Source organism: Mobula hypostoma, chromosome 9, assembly GCF_963921235.1.
Source record: "Mobula hypostoma chromosome 9, sMobHyp1.1, whole genome shotgun sequence".
Lineage (NCBI taxonomy): Eukaryota > Metazoa > Chordata > Chondrichthyes > Myliobatiformes > Myliobatidae > Mobula > Mobula hypostoma.
Window position 1 is genome coordinate 62,929,479 of NC_086105.1, and position 18,457 is coordinate 62,947,935.

General features: G+C 48.1%; 1 protein-coding gene across 2 annotated transcripts in view; it reads left to right on the plus strand.

The window, feature by feature from the left end:
• Positions 1-230: 230 nt before the first annotated feature.
• Positions 231-18,457, plus strand: part of LOC134351769 (carbohydrate sulfotransferase 11) — a 235,534-nt gene continuing 217,307 nt past the window's right edge. Inside the window, exon 1 of one of the 2 annotated variants that reach the window (XM_063058408.1) lies at positions 231-582. In XM_063058408.1, coding sequence (XP_062914478.1) covers positions 480-582 — 103 coding nt within the window. In that variant the 5' untranslated portion in view covers positions 231-479. Of the gene's footprint in view, positions 598-18,457 lie in introns of both variants that reach the window. The other variant, XM_063058407.1, reaches the window with a different exon arrangement.

The window sequence follows — 18,457 nt, forward strand, 5'->3', positions numbered from 1 at the left end:
ATCAATGCCACCTGCCGTTGTAATAATATTTCCATATTTAAAAAAAACAATTTCCTTGCAATAAAGCCAAACGACCCACCGAGCTTCCTGGTTACACGCTGTATCCGCACCACCAACTACCCACCCTACAGGAGTGTCCCAGATCACTGGAAAAGCGCTATGCAAATACACGTCTTCGCCTTGGAGTTCGCTCTCGAGCACAGGATCGGCGAGCACTAGGACCCAGCGGGTGCTACCGGAGATAGATAGAGAGAGAGAGAGAGAGAGAGAGGACCGCCCCGAGTTTGAGGGGTGTTGGGCACTGCCCCCTCTTGTAGTGCGGCGGCAGAGAGGGGAGGGTACGAGAGGATGGGGAAGGGCGGCCGGCGTTTGGCGCTGCGCCCCTGCGGCGAGCGAGACGGTTCAGCACTGTGAAGAGCCCGAAAGGAGAGAGGGAATCTGCGGCAGTTCCAGTACGCACGCACATACACAGCCCAGCCATGAAACAGGGGCTCCTGGATATCATGCGGATGGGCAGAAAATGCCGCATGGTGCTCGCTACTTGCCTGGGATCACTTGTTCTGGTCATCTTTTATTTCCAAAGTATGTTACATCCAGGTAGGTCAGGTTAATTTACCATTGGAGCTTTGTTTGAACTCATCTTATGTTTGCATCCGCTGTCTAGTTCTCCATTCTCTCCCCCCCCTCTCTCTCTCTCTCTCTCTCTCTCTCTCTCTCTCTCTCTTTCTCCCCTTCTCCCCTTCCCTACCAGTAACACTCGTCCCCCCTTCTCCCTCCCTCACCACACTGTCGTACTCTCTCTGAAACAAAAGAGAGGCTGCCCGCTCTGGTTTACAATCGAGAGGTAAATGACAGTATCTGTTGCTTCTGGTAATGCACGGTCCCTTTCCGTTTTAACGGGGAGAGGTAGCTGTGGGGTAGAGACTCTCAGATGAGAAGGGAAGTGGGCAGCAGGTTCCCGGAAACACCCCGGGGAATTTTATCGCAACACTTCCGAGACCTTCACTAGGGACACAGGCACCCTGAAACATCTGGGTCCCCCAATTCCGACGGCGATGAAAGCTTCCATCACCCTCTGAAGGTATCACTCCCTTTAGAGGCGATGTGCACCGTTCGGAAATGCTCCACTCAGCTACAGATGCTATTTTAGGTAGTTTTCCCCTGAAACTGTGTGTAATTTTTATTCTAACAACGGTGTTGTGTTTGTGGGTCGGAGCAGTGCGATTTTTATACAAACGTCAGTGTATCAATTTCGTTCCAGTGCTTGCGACCAAAATCTAGTCACTTTTTCCTCCCAGCGAATGAAGGGGTTCTTTCTTCCCGGGAGACCTGGTTTATTTTATCCAGGAGTTATTGCCCCTGAAATGTGACCGCCAAGTCATTTATTATTAAATATCGGGCCAGGTGTGTCATTAAGGAGAGACGCGAAGGACCAGGAGGGAGATAGAGCTTGCGTAAATAACGAAAACAGGAAATATATATTGATTGGTGGTGAGAGGGTCATCTGTGGACTCTGGGTACCCAGTAAGAGATTTTATGTAGGATAATTAGGAGGCTTGGGTGTTAATTGGGAGAGAGAGAGAGGTGGAGACATTTGCCAGTAGTGTACTTGGAAAGGACTGCGTTGTATCAAGTTAACTTTATAGGAGTCAAACCAGACAACAGCTGACTACTGAATAAAGAATTTATTATAAATACAAGAAATTCTGCGGATGCTGGAAAAAGCAACATACACGAAATGCGAGAGGAACTCTCGGGGTCTCGGTTGAAACGTCGACTGTTCGTTCATTTCCACGGATGCTGACTGACCTGCTGAATTCCCCCAGCATTTTGTTACACGTTGCAAATAATTTAACTTTTCTTTAAAAAAGTCAAAATTCAGATCTTTTGTTAACAGCACAGAGCACAAAAGCAAGTCGGGTATTTAGAACACGTGAAAAAAAATTGGTTAGGCCCAACTTTTGTCTAATTCTGATGGTCTAACTTTAGAGATGACAAGAAGATGCAGAAAAGATTTACTGGGATGGTTCCAGGGGGTATGGAATTTCAGCTTTAAGGATACAGTGGGGTTTGGGCTGTTGCTCGTGAAGAAAGGAAGAGCAAGGAGAGGTTTAATGAAGGTGTATAAGATCACAGTGGACTTTGGGTAAATACAGTGAACTGGCACAGAGTTAATATTTTGGGTAAATGATACAAGGGTGATGTGGCACCAAAGCTTTCTAACCCAGAGAGCCATAATGAATTGGGGATTTTCTGCCTGTAACGGAAAGGGAATCTAACAGACTCAGGTTTAATCTATCAGGTGTATATCATGAAATTTGTTTTGTGACTGCGGTGCATTAAAATAATATAAATTACGATAAAAATATACTTTAAAAGTAGTACAAAAAGGCGAGGTAATGTTCATGGGCCAGTCTGAAATCTGGTGGCGGAGGGGAAGAAGCTGTTCCTAAAAAGTTTAAGTGTGTATCTTAAGGTTTGTGTACTCCACCCCCCCCCCCGCCCCATGGAAGTAATGAGAAGAGGCATGTTCCAGATGGTGAAGGTCCTTTATGATGGATGGCACTTTTTTTGAGGCTTTGCCTTTTGAAGATGTCCTCTGGTGGGGAGGCCGGTGACTGACGGAGCTGGATGAGTTTATAACCTTCTGCAGCTTTTCCCGATTCTATGCAGAGGCTCCCTCCCCTCCAGATAAAATACAGTACATCTGTGAAAATTTTGGTCATGTTTCATGACATACAAAATCTCCTCAGACTCCTAAAGAAATATAGCTGTTGGTCTGCCTTCTTTGTAATTGCAGCAGTCTGTTGGGTCTAGGATAGATCTTCAAAAATTTTGATGCCCTGAAACTTGAAGCTGATCACCCTTTCTACTGCTGACCCTTTGATGAGAGCTGGTGTGTGTTCTGATTTTCCCCTTCCTGAAGTCCACAATCACTTCCTTGGTTTTACTGACGTCGAATGTGAAGTCGTTGAGGCATCACTCAACGAGCTGACCTATCTCACTTCGATGCGCCTCCCCGTCACTATCTGAGATTCTGCCAACAATAGTTGTGTCGCCAGTGAATTTATAGATGGCGTTTGAACTGTGTCTAGCCATAAGTCATGAGTGTAGGGAGGGTAGAGCAGCAGCAGACTGAGCACACATCCTCGAGGCCCGTCTGCGCTGATTGCCAGTGAGGAGGAAGTATTATTTCCGATCTGACTGACTGGTCTCCCAATGAGGAATACTCTTAAGTGTCAAAAGGGAAATGAGAAGGTACACACTTGAAAGAAATTGAACAGTAGGACAATGGGGGAAAAAGCAGAAAAAATAGGGATAATATTACAATGAACAAGTATGGACTCAATGGGCTGAATGGCCATCTTGTGTGCAGCATGCGTTTGACAAGTATGGACTCAATGGGCTGAATGGCCATCTTGTGTGCAGCACACTCTTGACCTCTACACCTCGTTGTGATTTATTCACTTTATTGAACTTTCTCTGTAGCTGTTACACTTTATTCCTCATGGTTATTGTTTTACCTAAGTCTAGCTCAATGCACTGTGTAACGATTTGATCTGTATGAACAGTACGCAAGACAAGCTTTTCACTGTATCTTGGTACATGTGACAATATAATCCAATTCCAATAATTCTAGGATACTATATTAGAAGTGAGGCAGGTGTTCCGTAAAGATGAATTCAAGCGTTTACAGGTGCCGAAGCCTGAAGACTGTACTCAATGATTTAAGAACTGTTTCTTCCCTTCCGTCATCTGATTTTTGAACGGTCCTTGAACTCTACCTCATTTTTCTCTTTTTTTTGGACTATTTATATTTTTGTAGTTTAAAGAATTTTGTGTCTCTGTTGCTGCCACAAAGCAAGAAATTGCATGTCATAGGTAAGTGATAATAAATCCGGTACTGATTCTTAAAGGAGCCGCAAGAATGGGAGAGAGGTGGGGGGGGGGCAGAGATTATTTGGAAGGGATTTGGTTGTTTTAAGGGCGCTGTCACTTTTTGCTGGGCAAAAGAACTGAGAGAAACCTTAGAGGCTGGAGATGGAATAACACACAGGTACTCAGAGGGGTGCAGGACAGGAGGAGTCATAGATAGGGAGAGAAAAAGGTTATGAAGTGTGGCTGAAAGTGATGGGCCGAAAGGCCTGTTTCAATACTGTTAGTGTGGACAAGATACAAAAATGAATTTTTTTTTGTTTTTCTGTAAATATGGTGCATACTTTATGATTGATTACTTTTGTGAATGCTGCTTATCTGATGCTATGTACCTGTGAAGTTGCTGTAAGATTTTATCTCCACTTTGCTGACATGTACTGGTGCACATGACAACAAACTCAACTTTGACTCATTTCAGCTATCACCTATCTGCTTATAATACCCCCCCCCCCAACTTATTCTGGCTTCTTCCCCCTTTCTTTCCAGTCCTGATGAATAGTTTCAGCCTGAAACATTGGCTGTTTATTTCCCTCCATAGATGCTGCCTGACCTGCTGACCCTTTACAACTCAAGTTCTCAGTATTTTTTATATTTGCACAATTTGTCCCCTTTTACATACTATTTAGCCAGCTGATGGCGCAGTGACATCAGCGCCGGACTCCGGAGCGAAGGTTCCCAAGTTTGAATCCAGTTGGGCCACTCCCGGGCACGCTTTCCATCCGTGCCGGGTTGAGTGTCGAGCTCACAACTCAGCCACGTTTTTAAAAAAAAACAACACTGTGAGAAGGATGTGGGGGGACCACTCAACCACTCACAGAATCTTTCCTCCAAGGCAACCACTTGAAAAGTGGTCGCCGAGGCTCTGGCAGAGTATGGCACACAAAAAAAAACATATTATTTTGTTTTCAGTCTTTACTTATATTTTTTGTGAAATGATATTGTATTTCTTTTTTTCTCGTAAATACCTGCAAGAAAATGAATCGCAAGGTAGTATATGGTAACACGTAAGTACTTTGATAATACATTCACTTTGAATAAAGCGATAATCTTGAAGTGACTGCCAGTGAAGGTGATGGAAGTCATGAATCAAGGCTGTCAAAAGGTAATCAGACAGGCCTTTGTGGGATAACAGTTATCAGTACTGTGGGGAAATGGAATAACGGAGTCAAAGTAGGCTCAATGGGCTGAACGGCCTCTTTTGCTGCTACATCAATTCTATGATTGATGATAGGAGTATGGCATTTTGCCCTGTCCTTGTTTGCAAGTCTACACCATGTTGTTTTGTGTAAATTTTACTGTTTATTACAGTATGTACCACGAGATATGCAGAATTGTACAGAATTCCCCCTCTGGCATCTCATTCATAATTCATCCCAAGGCCTGACCTTTAATAGAGCCTCAAAAGCCAAAATCATGTTTTGTTTTATCTTTATCTATTCTCCAAAGTCCATTTTTGGTGAAAATAATAGGTAATCTTGTTTTTTAAAAGAAGTTGGAGACATAGGGGAGTGCAGCTGCTAGAACCTGGAGCACTGGAGGAACTCAGCGGATCAGACATGGTAGCCGAGGGCAATGAACAGTCCTGGTGAAGGGTCTCAACCTGAAACCTCATCTATCCATTTCCCTCGATACATACTGCCTCACCCATTGAGTTCCTCCAGCACTCTGTGTCTTGTTTTTTAAAATGGGTCGCAAGTCCTTCCTTTCATACTGCAACTGAAAATGAAAAAAGATGGAATCTGAGATGCAACCAGCTAAAACTGGAAATACTCAGCACCTGTAGAAGGAGGAACAGAGTGATAAATTTTGGGCTCAAAAGCACAAGAGATTCTGCTGATGATGGAAATCCAGAGCAAAACCCACACACAAAATGCTGGAGGAATTCAACAGGCCGGGCGGTATCTATAGAGAGGAATAAAGAGTCAACATTTCAGCCCAAGAGTCTTCATCAGGACTGGAAGGGAAAGGGGGAGAATCAGATTAAGGAGGAAGGAGGGGAAGGAGTACAAGCTAACCAGGTGATGGGGAAAGCTGGGTGTTTGGAGGAGGGACCTGAAATAAGGAGGTGGGAGGTGGTAGGTAGAAAAAGTTAAAGGGCTGAAGAAGGAATCTGTAAGGAGAGGTGAGTGGACCATGGGAGAAAGGGAAGGAGGAGGGGCACCAGATGGAGGTCAGAAAAAGAAAGGGTGAGGGGAGCCAGAATGGGGAATGAAAAAGGGTGGAAGGGGGAGAAATTACCGGAAGTTAGAGAAATCAGTGTTCATGCCATTGGGTTGGAGGCTCCCCAGATGGAAGATGAGGTGTTGCTCTACCAACCTAGTGTGACCTTAGTGCGTAAGTAGAAGAGGCCATGTTGGAATAGGAAGTAGAATTAAAATGGGTAGCCACTGGGAAATCTAGCCTTTTGAATTGAACAGAATGAAAGGTTCCCCAGTCTACAGTGTGTCGCGCTTCAGTGTTGTGGAGGAGCCTGCAATGGATGCAGCAACAGGTGTAGATTCACATTTCCACAGCTCCTTTTTGTTCTGGAATACTTCAGTGTCCTACAGAGGTTTGCATCCAGTGAAGATTGTGAAGAGTCAGTAGCACTGAAGGAATGCACAGCATTGCAGCAGTTAGTGCTGCTGTCGTACAGCTCCAATGGCCCACGTTTGATCCTGGTTACAGTCCCTGTGCAGTTTACATGTTCTTCCTGTTGTGTGGATTTACCCCTGGCTGCTGCGGTTTCTTCCCACACCCTGAAGTTACAAAATCGTTACCCCACAGCTTGGAGTGGGTTTGAGGTGAAGCAGGGTGTCACGGTTGGGGAATGTGAGTGAGAATAGGTGACAGAGAAATGAGTGGGAGCAGTGGCATTTATCTGAGAGCTAGCTCAGAAAGGATGGGCCAGATGGTATGTGGCATGGTAGTGTGGCGGTTAGCGTACCACTTTACAGCACCAGCAATCGATTGGAAGATCAGTGTTTAATTCCAACCACTGTCTAAGGAATTTGTACGTTCTCCCCATGACCATGTGGGTTTCCTCCAGGTGCTCTGATTTCCTCCTAAAGTCCAAAGATGTACAAAGTAGGTTTAGTGAGTTGGGGCATAATATGTTGGTGCCAGAGCATGGTGACATTTGCAGGCTGCTCAGCAAGCCCTCGCTGATTTGATGCAAATGACACATTTCACTGTATGCTTTGGTGTACATTTGACAATCAAACATCTTTATTCTTCAGGCTTGGGATGGAGCATGTCAGTTTTCAGCTGCGCAGACCAACCATTGCTCTGAGCAGGAAATTTTTACACTGCCCGAAAACTGCATGCACTTTAAATGTTTTTTTTGCAATATGCATACTATAACTATTTAGAATGAAAATTGGAAAATCACATACTTTTGATTTTATTAATTGTAGGGTGTAATGAAATACAGTACAACAAAGAAAATTTTTTGTCTTTTGTAAACTTTTTCTCGTCTGTCTTTATTTCAAATCCATTGTTTACAAACACTGTCCAGATTAATTTTGCATCCAGATGAAAAATTCGTTTTAATCATCATTAGATCATCCAAATGTTCCACTTCTAGTCTGTTTCTGGATTTGCATTTGATTTAAATCATAAGACAGAATCCACGTTCGCAGCCAACACTAGAAGCATGAAATGTTCCAAAGTTGTAAACAAGAGTTAACAGTTCTTCAAATTCGTTGTTTCTAAGCACATAGTTCAATATATCAGTGAACGCCTTAGTTGACTTTCTCAGAAAGGACAAATTTGAAATCCCAATATTGCTTTGATATTTTTGGGGCAATGCTTTCGTCGTGTTATGTAATAGTAACTGAGTTTTTTTTGTGCCGGCATTCAGTGGGCCAGCGGTTTATTAACAAATGAGCTACCAACTTCCATTCTGTGTTTATTGTTACAATTTGTAAGAGTGCTGTATCTTCAAACTCTGACAATGTAAATACTTTGAAGCTCTAAAATGTTTCAAAGTAAAGGTTGAGGTAGGTTTACTATTTAGAAAAATTATGGATTATATTCATTAACACATTGGCATTTCATGATTTAACATTTCTAAAGTATATTAGCATAATTTCAAAATTGATTATAATAAAAGAAAATTCCAGCTGTGCGGCAACAAAGGTGATGTGTGTGGAAGCATTTCAGTTACCGTGCGGCCACTCACCCACACAGCTTAAAAGGAATGATGGTCTTAATGACCAACTCTGTTATACAGGATTGGTAAAGGTGGTTAAATGATTGGTATAGTGATGGTTTCTTTAGTCTGTAACAGCATAAATGGTTGGTTTAAGGGATAGGCCTTAATGAGGGAAAAGGTTGAGAGGGGAGTTGAGTGAATTCTGATATGTAGCAGCTGGGCAAGTCTTAGACCATAGCATCTATAGCACTGTAGATTGTAGTCTGTGCCAAACTGTAATTTTGCCTAGTCTCATCAACCCACATATGGGCCATAGGCCTCCATACCCCTCCCATCCATGTACTTATCCAAGTCTTTCAGGTATTGAAGTGTTTGGCAGAGCTGCCAAAGTTGGTGACAGAGGTCTGTGGGCCATATCAGAACCCATGTTCCACTGAATTGTTTGCCTAGCCCTATAATGCTTCTGAAGTTACATCCTCAACCCATAGCTGTAAATGTCAACCAAAGATACATGGGCTGTTTTTAAATGTCCATTGGATTTTATTATGGTGTACAATCTTCACTAGTGCAGTGTCAACGATATGCATTTAATTCTCCCTCAAAGAAACCGGTGGTGAAATCTGACCCAGCCTGTGTTTCACTGTTACCAATAAATAGATAGGTAGATAGATATACTTTATTGATCCTGAGGGAAATTGGGTTTCGTTACAGCCGCCCAACCAAGAATAGAGCATAAATATAGCAATACAAAAACCACAAACAATCAAACAACAAAATGCAAACTATGCCAGATGGAAATAAGTCCAGGACCAGCCTATTGACTCAAGGTTTCTGACCCTCCACTGGAGGAGCTGCAAAGTTCAATGGCCACAGGCAGGAACAACCTCCCGTGATGCCCAGTGTTGTATCTCAGTGGAATATGGCCGGAGTCCAACCGCAAAAAGTTCAATATCCGGTCTACAAACACGTTCCTCGATCATAATATGACCCGGATTGCACCATCCGTTGTTAACCAGAACAGTAAGCCCCCAACTCCTTTACACTTACCGCTCTCAGTGCACTTCTGGTCAGCCTGAACGGTCTGGAAGCCGTCTATGGAAAAGTTTTGATCAGGTACGTCCTCGTGCAGCCCCGTTCCAGTAAAACACATAACACTGCACTCCCGAAATGTTCTCTGACGCCTGGCTAGAGCCATGAACTCGTCCATTTTATTACCCACCAAACTTCTCTTCTCCACAAGTCTCTGTTGTCTTGACCCAGTCCTCTTTCCTCGCCTTTTTGATCCCCCTCTGCATCCTCTGTGTGTTTTCCTCCAGATTTCAGCAGGGGTGTCCGCCGCTCTGTTCGCTAAACCGGCCAGCATAAGCTCAATCAGTTGGTCCCTGGAATAAACAATGTGATCATGCTTCTGCCCCACTAATGAGACGTGTCGGAATGTAACTATTTCCAGCGCTAAAAAGCCAAATAAAACACTCTCTACCAGCATGTTAGAGAGGGTGCAGCTTCAACGTGTTACCATGAAAAAAAATTACAAAAAAATAACGTAAGTTAAAAAAACTAAGAAGAGAAAAGTAAGAATTAGTTGGAACAGCTGTAACAGGCTGCATGCACGACCGGTGCATGCGCACTTATGGAAGCATTGGAAAGTAGGGTAGCATAGCAGTTAGTGTAAGACTATTACAGAATCAGCAACCGGATTCAATTCCTGCTGCTGTTGTCTGTACATTCTCCTTGTGACGGTGTGGGTTTCCTCAGGGTGCTCTGGTCTCCTCCCACATTCCAAAGACGTATTGATTAGTAGGTTATTTGGTCACATGGCTGTAGTTGGGCTGGAAGGGCCTGATTCTGCCTGTGTCTCCAAACAAAAATAAATAAATACACAATGTGGAAGCAAGGGGATAGAACATTTTGGACACAAGAAACTGCAGATGCTGGAATCTAGAGCAACAGAGTCTGCTGGAGAAAGGGAGCTGATTGAGCAGCATCCTACACAATCAGGAAAGCTCGTCAGTGCCTCTAATTTCTGAGGAGGATGAAGAGAGCTGGACTACTCACATTTGTACTGCCAACTTTCTACAGGTGTGGAGAAGGGAGCATCCTAACCTGCTGCATCACTGCATGCTACAGGAATTGTACTGCAGTCAATAGGAAGGCTCTATAGCGGATAGTCAAAACTGCTCAACACATCACCGACACCAGCCCACCCAGTGTATCTACAGAAAAGTGCCAGAAATATCAAGAAGGGGAACCATCCAACCTGCTCATGGACTGTTTATTCCACCCTCTTCCATCAAGGAGGAGACTATGAAGCACCCACGTCAGGACCACCAGACTCAGAAACAGTTACTTTCCCCAAACAGGAAGGCTGGTCAACAGATCAATGCCTCCACCCGATAACCCACCGCTCCACACCCCCACTATGACTACTTGATCACCCGATAACCCACCGCTCCACACCCCCACCATGACTACTTGATCACCCGATAACCCACCGCTCCACACCCCCACCATGACTACTTGATCACCCGATAACCCACCGCTCCACACCCCCACCTCCACTACTTGATCACCCGATAACCCACCGTTCCACGCCCCCACCTCCACTACTTGATCACCTGATAACCCACCGTTCCACGCCCCCACCTCCACTACTTGATCACCCGATAACCCACCGCTCCACGCCCCCACCATGACTACTTGATCACCCGATAACCCACCGTTCCACGCCCCCACCTCCACTACTTGATCACCCGATAACCCACCGCTCCACACCCCCACCTTCACTACTTGATCACCCGATAACCCACCGTTCCACGCCCCCACCTCCACTACTTGATCACCCGATAACCCACCGTTCCACGCCCCCACCTCCACTACTTGATCACCCGATAACCCACCGCTCCACACCCCCACCATGACTACTTGATCACTCGATAACCCACCGTTCCACGCCCCCACCTCCACTACTTGATCACCCGATAACCCACCGCTCCACGCCCCCACCTCCACTACTTGATCACCCGATAACCCACCACTCCACGCCCCCACCTCCACTACTTGATCACCCGATAACCCACAGTTCCACGCCCCCACCTCCACTACTTGATCACCCGATAACCCACCGCTCCACACCCCCACCTCCACTACTTGATCACCCGATAACCCACCGTTCCACGCCCCCACCTCCACTACTTGATCACCCGATAACCCACCGCTCCACACCCCCACCATGACTACTTGATCACTTGATAACCCACCGCTCCACACCCCCACCACCACTACTTGATCACCCGATAACCCACCGCTCCACACCCCCACCATGACTACTTGATCACCCGATAACCCACCGTTCCACGCCCCCACCTCCACTACTTGATCACCCGATAACCCACCGCTACACACCCCCACCACCACTACTTGATCACCCGATAACCCACCGCTCCACACCCCCACCATGACTACTTGATCACCCGATAACCCACCGCTCCACACCCCCACCATGACTACTTGATCACCCGATAACCCACCGTTCCACACCCCACCTCTACTACTTGATCACCCGATAACCCACCGCTCCACACCCCCACCATGACTACTTGATCACTCGATAACCCACCGCTCCACACCACCACCTCCACTACTTGATCACTCGATAACCCACCGTTCCACGCCCCCACCTCCACTACTTGATCACCCGATAACCCACCGTTCCACGCCCCCACCTCCACTACTTGATCACCTGATAACCCACCGTTCCACACCCCCACCATGACTACTTGATCACCCGATAACCCACCGCTCCACACCCCCACCATGACTACTTGATCACCCGATAACCCACCGTTCCACGCCCCCACCTCCACTACTTGATCACCCGATAACCCACCACTCCACGCCCCCACCTCCACTACTTGATCACCCGATAACCCACCGCTCCACGCCCCCACCTCCACTACTTGATCACCCGATAACCCACAGTTCCACGCCCCCACCTCCACTACTTGATCACCCGATAACCCACCGTTCCACGCCCCCACCTCCACTACTTGATCACCCGATAACCCACCGTTCCACGCCCCCACCTCCACTACTTGATCACTCGATAACCCACCGCTCCACACCCCCACCTCCACTACTTGATCACCCGATAACCCACCGCTCCACACCCCCACCTCCACTACTTGATCACCCGATAACCCACCGTTCCACGCCCCCACCTCCACTACTTGATCACCTGATAACCCACCGTTCCACGCCCCCACCTCCACTACTTGATCACCCGATAACCCACCGCTCCACGCCCCCACCATGACTACTTGATCACCCGATAACCCACCGTTCCACGCCCCCACCTCCACTACTTGATCACCCGATAACCCACCGCTCCACACCCCCACCTTCACTACTTGATCACCCGATAACCCACCGTTCCACGCCCCCACCTCCACTACTTGATCACCCGATAACCCACCGTTCCACGCCCCCACCTCCACTACTTGATCACCCGATAACCCACCGCTCCACACCCCCACCATGACTACTTGATCACTCGATAACCCACCGTTCCACGCCCCCACCTCCACTACTTGATCACCCGATAACCCACCGCTCCACGCCCCCACCTCCACTACTTGATCACCCGATAACCCACCACTCCACGCCCCCACCTCCACTACTTGATCACCCGATAACCCACCGCTCCACGCCCCCACCTCCACTACTTGATCACCCGATAACCCACAGTTCCACGCCCCCACCTCCACTACTTGATCACCCGATAACCCACCGTTCCACGCCCCCACCTCCACTACTTGATCACCCGATAACCCACCGCTACACACCCCCACCACCACTACTTGATCACCCGATAACCCACCGCTCCACACCCCCACCATGACTACTTGATCACCCGATAACCCACCGCTCCACACCCCCACCATGACTACTTGATCACCCGATAACCCACCGCTCCACACCCCCACCATGACTACTTGATCACCCGATAACCCACCGTTCCACACCCCACCTCTACTACTTGATCACCCGATAACCCACCGCTCCACACCCCCACCATGACTACTTGATCACTCGATAACCCACCGCTCCACACCACCACCTTCACTACTTGATCACTCGATAACCCACCGTTCCACGCCCCCACCTCTACTACTTGATCACCCGATAACCCACTGTTCCACGCCCCCACCTCCACTACTTGATCACCTGATAACCCACCGTTCCACACCCCCACCATGACTACTTGATCACCCGATAACCCACCACTCCACACCCCCACCATGACTACTTGATCACCCGATAACCCACCGTTCCACACCCCCACCATGACTACTTGATCACTCGATAACCCACCGTTCCACGCCCCCACCTCCACTACTTGATCACCCGATAACCCACCGCTCCACGCCCCCACCTCCACTACTTGATCACCCGATAACCCACCGCTCCACACCCCCACCTCCACTACTTGATCACCCGATAACCCACCGCTCCACGCCCCCACCTCCACTACTTGATCACCCGATAACCCACAGTTCCACGCCCCCACCTCCACTACTTGATCACCCGATAACCCACCGTTCCACGCCCCCACCTCCACTACTTGATCACCCGATAACCCACCGTTCCACACCCCCACCACCACTACTTGATCACCCGATAACCCACCGCTCCACACCCCCACCACCACTACTTGATCACCCGATAAACCACCGTTCCACGCCCCCACCACCACTACTTGATCACCCGATAACCCACCGTTCCATACCCCCACCACCACTACTTGATCACTCGATAACCCACCGTTCGACACCCCCACCACCACTACTTGATCACCCGATAACCCACCGCTCCACACCCCCACCATGACTACTTGATCACCCGATAACCCACCGTTCCACACCCCACCTCTACTACTTTATCACCCGATAACCCACCGCTCCACACCCCCACCATGACTACTTGATCACTCGATAACCCACCGCTCCACACCACCACCTTCACTACTTGATCACTCGATAACCCACCGTTCCACGCCCCCACCTCCACTACTTGATCACCCGATAACCCACTGTTCCACGCCCCCACCTCCACTACTTGATCACCTGATAACCCACCGTTCCACACCCCCACCATGACTACTTGATCACCCGATAACCCACCGCTCCACACCCCCACCATGACTACTTGATCACCCGATAACCCACCGTTCCACACCCCCACCATGACTACTTGATCACTCGATAACCCACCGTTCCACGCCCCCACCTCCACTACTTGATCACCCGATAACCCACCGTTCCACACCCCCACCACCACTACTTGATCACCCGATAACCCACCGCTCCACACCCCCACCACCACTACTTGATCACCCGATAAACCACCGTTCCACGCCCCCACCACCACTACTTGATCACCCGATAACCCACCGTTCCATACCCCCACCACCACTACTTGATCACTCGATAACCCACCGTTCCACACCCCCACCACCACTACTTGATCACCCGATAACCCACCGCTCCACACCCCCACCATGACTACTTGATCACCCGATAACCCACCGTTCCACACCCCACCTCTACTACTTGATCACCCGATAACCCACCGCTCCACACCCCCACCATGACTACTTGATCACTCGATAACCCACCGCTCCACACCACCACCTTCACTACTTGATCACTCGATAACCCACCGTTCCACGCCCCCACCTCCACTACTTGATCACCCGATAACCCACTGTTCCACGCCCCCACCTCCACTACTTGATCACCTGATAACCCACCGTTCCACACCCCCACCATGACTACTTGATCACCCGATAACCCACCGCTCCACACCCCCACCATGACTACTTGATCACCTGATAACCCACCGTTCCACACCCCCACCATGACTACTTGATCACTCGATAACCCACCGTTCCACGCCCCCACCTCCACTACTTGATCACCCGATAACCCACCGCTCCACGCCCCCACCTCCACTACTTGATCACCCGATAACCCACCACTCCACGCCCCCACCTCCACTACTTGATCACCCGATAACCCACCGCTCCACGCCCCCACCTCCACTACTTGATCACCCGATAACCCACCGTTCCACGCCCCCACCTCCACTACTTGATCACCCGATAACCCACCGCTCCACGCCCCCACCTCCACTACTTGATCACCCGATAACCCACCGCTCCACGCCCCCACCTCCACTACTTGATCACCCGATAACCCACCACTCCACGCCCCCACCTCCACTACTTGATCACCCGATAACCCACCGCTCCACGCCCCCACCTCCACTACTTGATCACCCGATAACCCACCGTTCCACACCCCCACCACCACTACTTGATCACCTGATAACCCACCGTTCCACGCCCCCACCTCCACTACTTGATCACTCGATAACCCACCGCTCCACACCCCCACCACCACTACTTGATCACCCGATAACCCACCGCTCCACACCCCCACCACCACTACTTGATCACCCGATAAACCACCGCTCCACACCCCCACCTCCACTACTTGATCACCCGATAACCCACCGCTCCACACCCCCACCATGACTACTTGATCACTCGATAACCCACCACTGCACAACCCCACCATGACTACTTGATCACCCAATAACCCACCGTTCCACGCCCCCACCACATCACCCGATAAACCACCGTTCCACACCCCCACCACCACTACTTGATCACCCGATAACCCACCGTTCCACACCCCCACCACCACTACTTGATCACTCGATAACCCACCGTTCGACACCCCCACCACCACTACTTGACCATTTCCTGTCAGTCACGTTGCGTACAGACACTGCTGGGCCTTTTTGAACATACGATCTATGTATGTAAGTTATATTTTATGTATTTATGTTTATTGTGTTTTTGTTAGTGTCCTTTGTCTTAATTTTTTTAGCTGCATTAAATCCAGAGTAACAATTACTGTATTTCCTTCTTCTTTACACTTGTGTACTGAAAATGACATTAAACAATCTTCAATTTTTTTGCACCCCTAAGGTGAAAAGGGAAAGATTTAATAGTAACTTGAAGGTCAACTTTTTCCACACAGAGTGGAATGATCTGTAGAAAATGGTTAAGACTGAGACAGGTATAATTAGAATCATAGAGGAACGCAGAGTGGAAAGAGGCCCTTCAGCCGTCTGATCCATGCTGACCAAAATGCCTTTCCAAGCTAGGCTCATTTGCCTGCATTTGGCCCACAACCTTCGAAAGCTTTCCCAAACATGTAATTGTGGCCGTTGCTACCACTTCCTCTGGCAGCTCACTGCGCCTGCCTGTCACCGTCTATGAGGAAGAAGTTACCCCTTCAGTTCCTTTTTCTTCTTGAACCTTTGGGAATGTGGGAAGTTTTGTCCATTTTCCTACTTGTTGCCAGATATAAACCTTGTAAGTATTCTGTGTGTCTCTCTGCTTACATGTGCAGTAACCCTTTGACTGCATTGAAATCTTCATGCCGGCTTGCTAAACTGTACCGGCATTCATTCACCTTCCTTAAAATATTCACTTAAACATTGAAATATATAGAGCAGAGAGAGAGAGAGAGAGAGAGAGAGAGAGAGAGAGATTATTGGATCTGTGACTTGCTCTATAAAGAATGAAATCGTTATTGTTTGAAAGATCGCTGTAATGGTCTGGATGCTTCCCTGCTATAATTGGATATGAGTCACTTCTAATGTTTACTCTGGGAAATCTTGCCTCCTACCAACACAATGGGTTTCCTCGCTTCTCCGTAGTGGTGTGGACACTCTATGGGATGACGGATCCCAAGCTAGCCGCTGAGAATTTCCAGTGTGGTGACTGGACCAGTTGGCCATCCGGATCAGTCACCCGGCTTTGACCCCTGGTGCTGTCCATGAAGTTTGCACATTTTCTCTGTAACTGTGTCTATTCCCTCCCTAGGACTTGGGTCCATTGGCCACTAAAATACCCCTTAAGTAGCAAAACACGTAAGTTGAGCTTGTGTGAGAGTGAGAGCAAACAGGGGCAGTGGGATTGCCCTGTTGGGAGCTGGGGGGAAGAAACTCAAGGGTATCCTTCTGTGTCTCAATGAATTAATCCTGGTACAGACACTCAAGGGAATAGGGGAGAACAGTTCAGACCCCAGGTCAGCTGTCACAGAATGCTGCATCCCTCGCGTGGAAGCCATTCAGCCTCTCGTTTCAGTGCTAGCCCTTCAGAGAGAACTAACCAACTGGACTCGTTCTTTCTCCCCCATTTTATATTTAAAGGAATTCGTAACATGACCCAGGTTGTTGGCAGTAACTCTATTTATCTAGAGGTACAGCATGGTAACAGGCCCTTCCTTCCAGCCCAATGGACCCTTGCTGCTAATTGTACGCATGCGACCAAGTAACCTACAAATCCGCACATCCTTGGAATGTGGGAGGAAACCCACACAGTCACAAGGTGAATATGTGAACTCCTTGCAGAGAGTGTCAGGAAATGGGCCCTGGTCACTGACGCTGTATAACATTACGCTAACCACTACAGTACAGTTTTGCCCCAAGTACAATGGACTTGAGTGGTTGCCAAAAATGAGAGATAAACACACAATGGCCACTTAATTAGGTACACCTTGTTAGTGTAAATATCTAATTAGCTAATCATGTGGCAGCAACTCAGTGCATAAAAGCAAGCAGGCATGGTCAAGAGGTTCATTTGTTGTTCATACCAAATATTAGACTGGAGAAGAAATGTGCTCCAAGTGACTTTGACTGTGGAATGATTGTTGGTACCAGACAGGGGCGGATTGACTATCTCAGAAACCGCTGGTATTTGCATTCATGACAGTCTCTAGAGTTTACAGAGAATGGTGTGGAAAAACAAAAAAACATCCAGTGAGCGGCAGTTCTGTGGCTGAAAATGCCTTTTTAATGAGAAGGGTCAGAGGGGAATAGCCGGACTGATTCAAACTGACAGGAAGGTGACAGTAACTCAGTTAACTATGCATTACAACAGTGGTGTGCAGGGAAGCATCTCTGAATGAATAACATGAGAACCTTGGAGTGGCTAGGCTGCAACAGCAGACCACAGACATACAGTAGTGTACCTAATAAAGTGGCCACTGAGTGTATATGTAATTACACAGTTCCAGACATGCTGGAATGGGAAAGGGGCTGGAGGTAGGGAGGTTGTTGCTTTTCCCTGCTGCACTAACGCATCATGAGAGATGAGACGAGGGACTTCAAGCCACATGTCCATCAATCACAGCAGCCAGCATTTCGGCTTGAGGGGATGATGGCCGGGAATTAGCAAACAGCCGACGGAGGCAGAATTTCTCATTGCTTTGCGAGTCCGCGGCAGTGACAAGAGTCACTCAGTGAATTCCG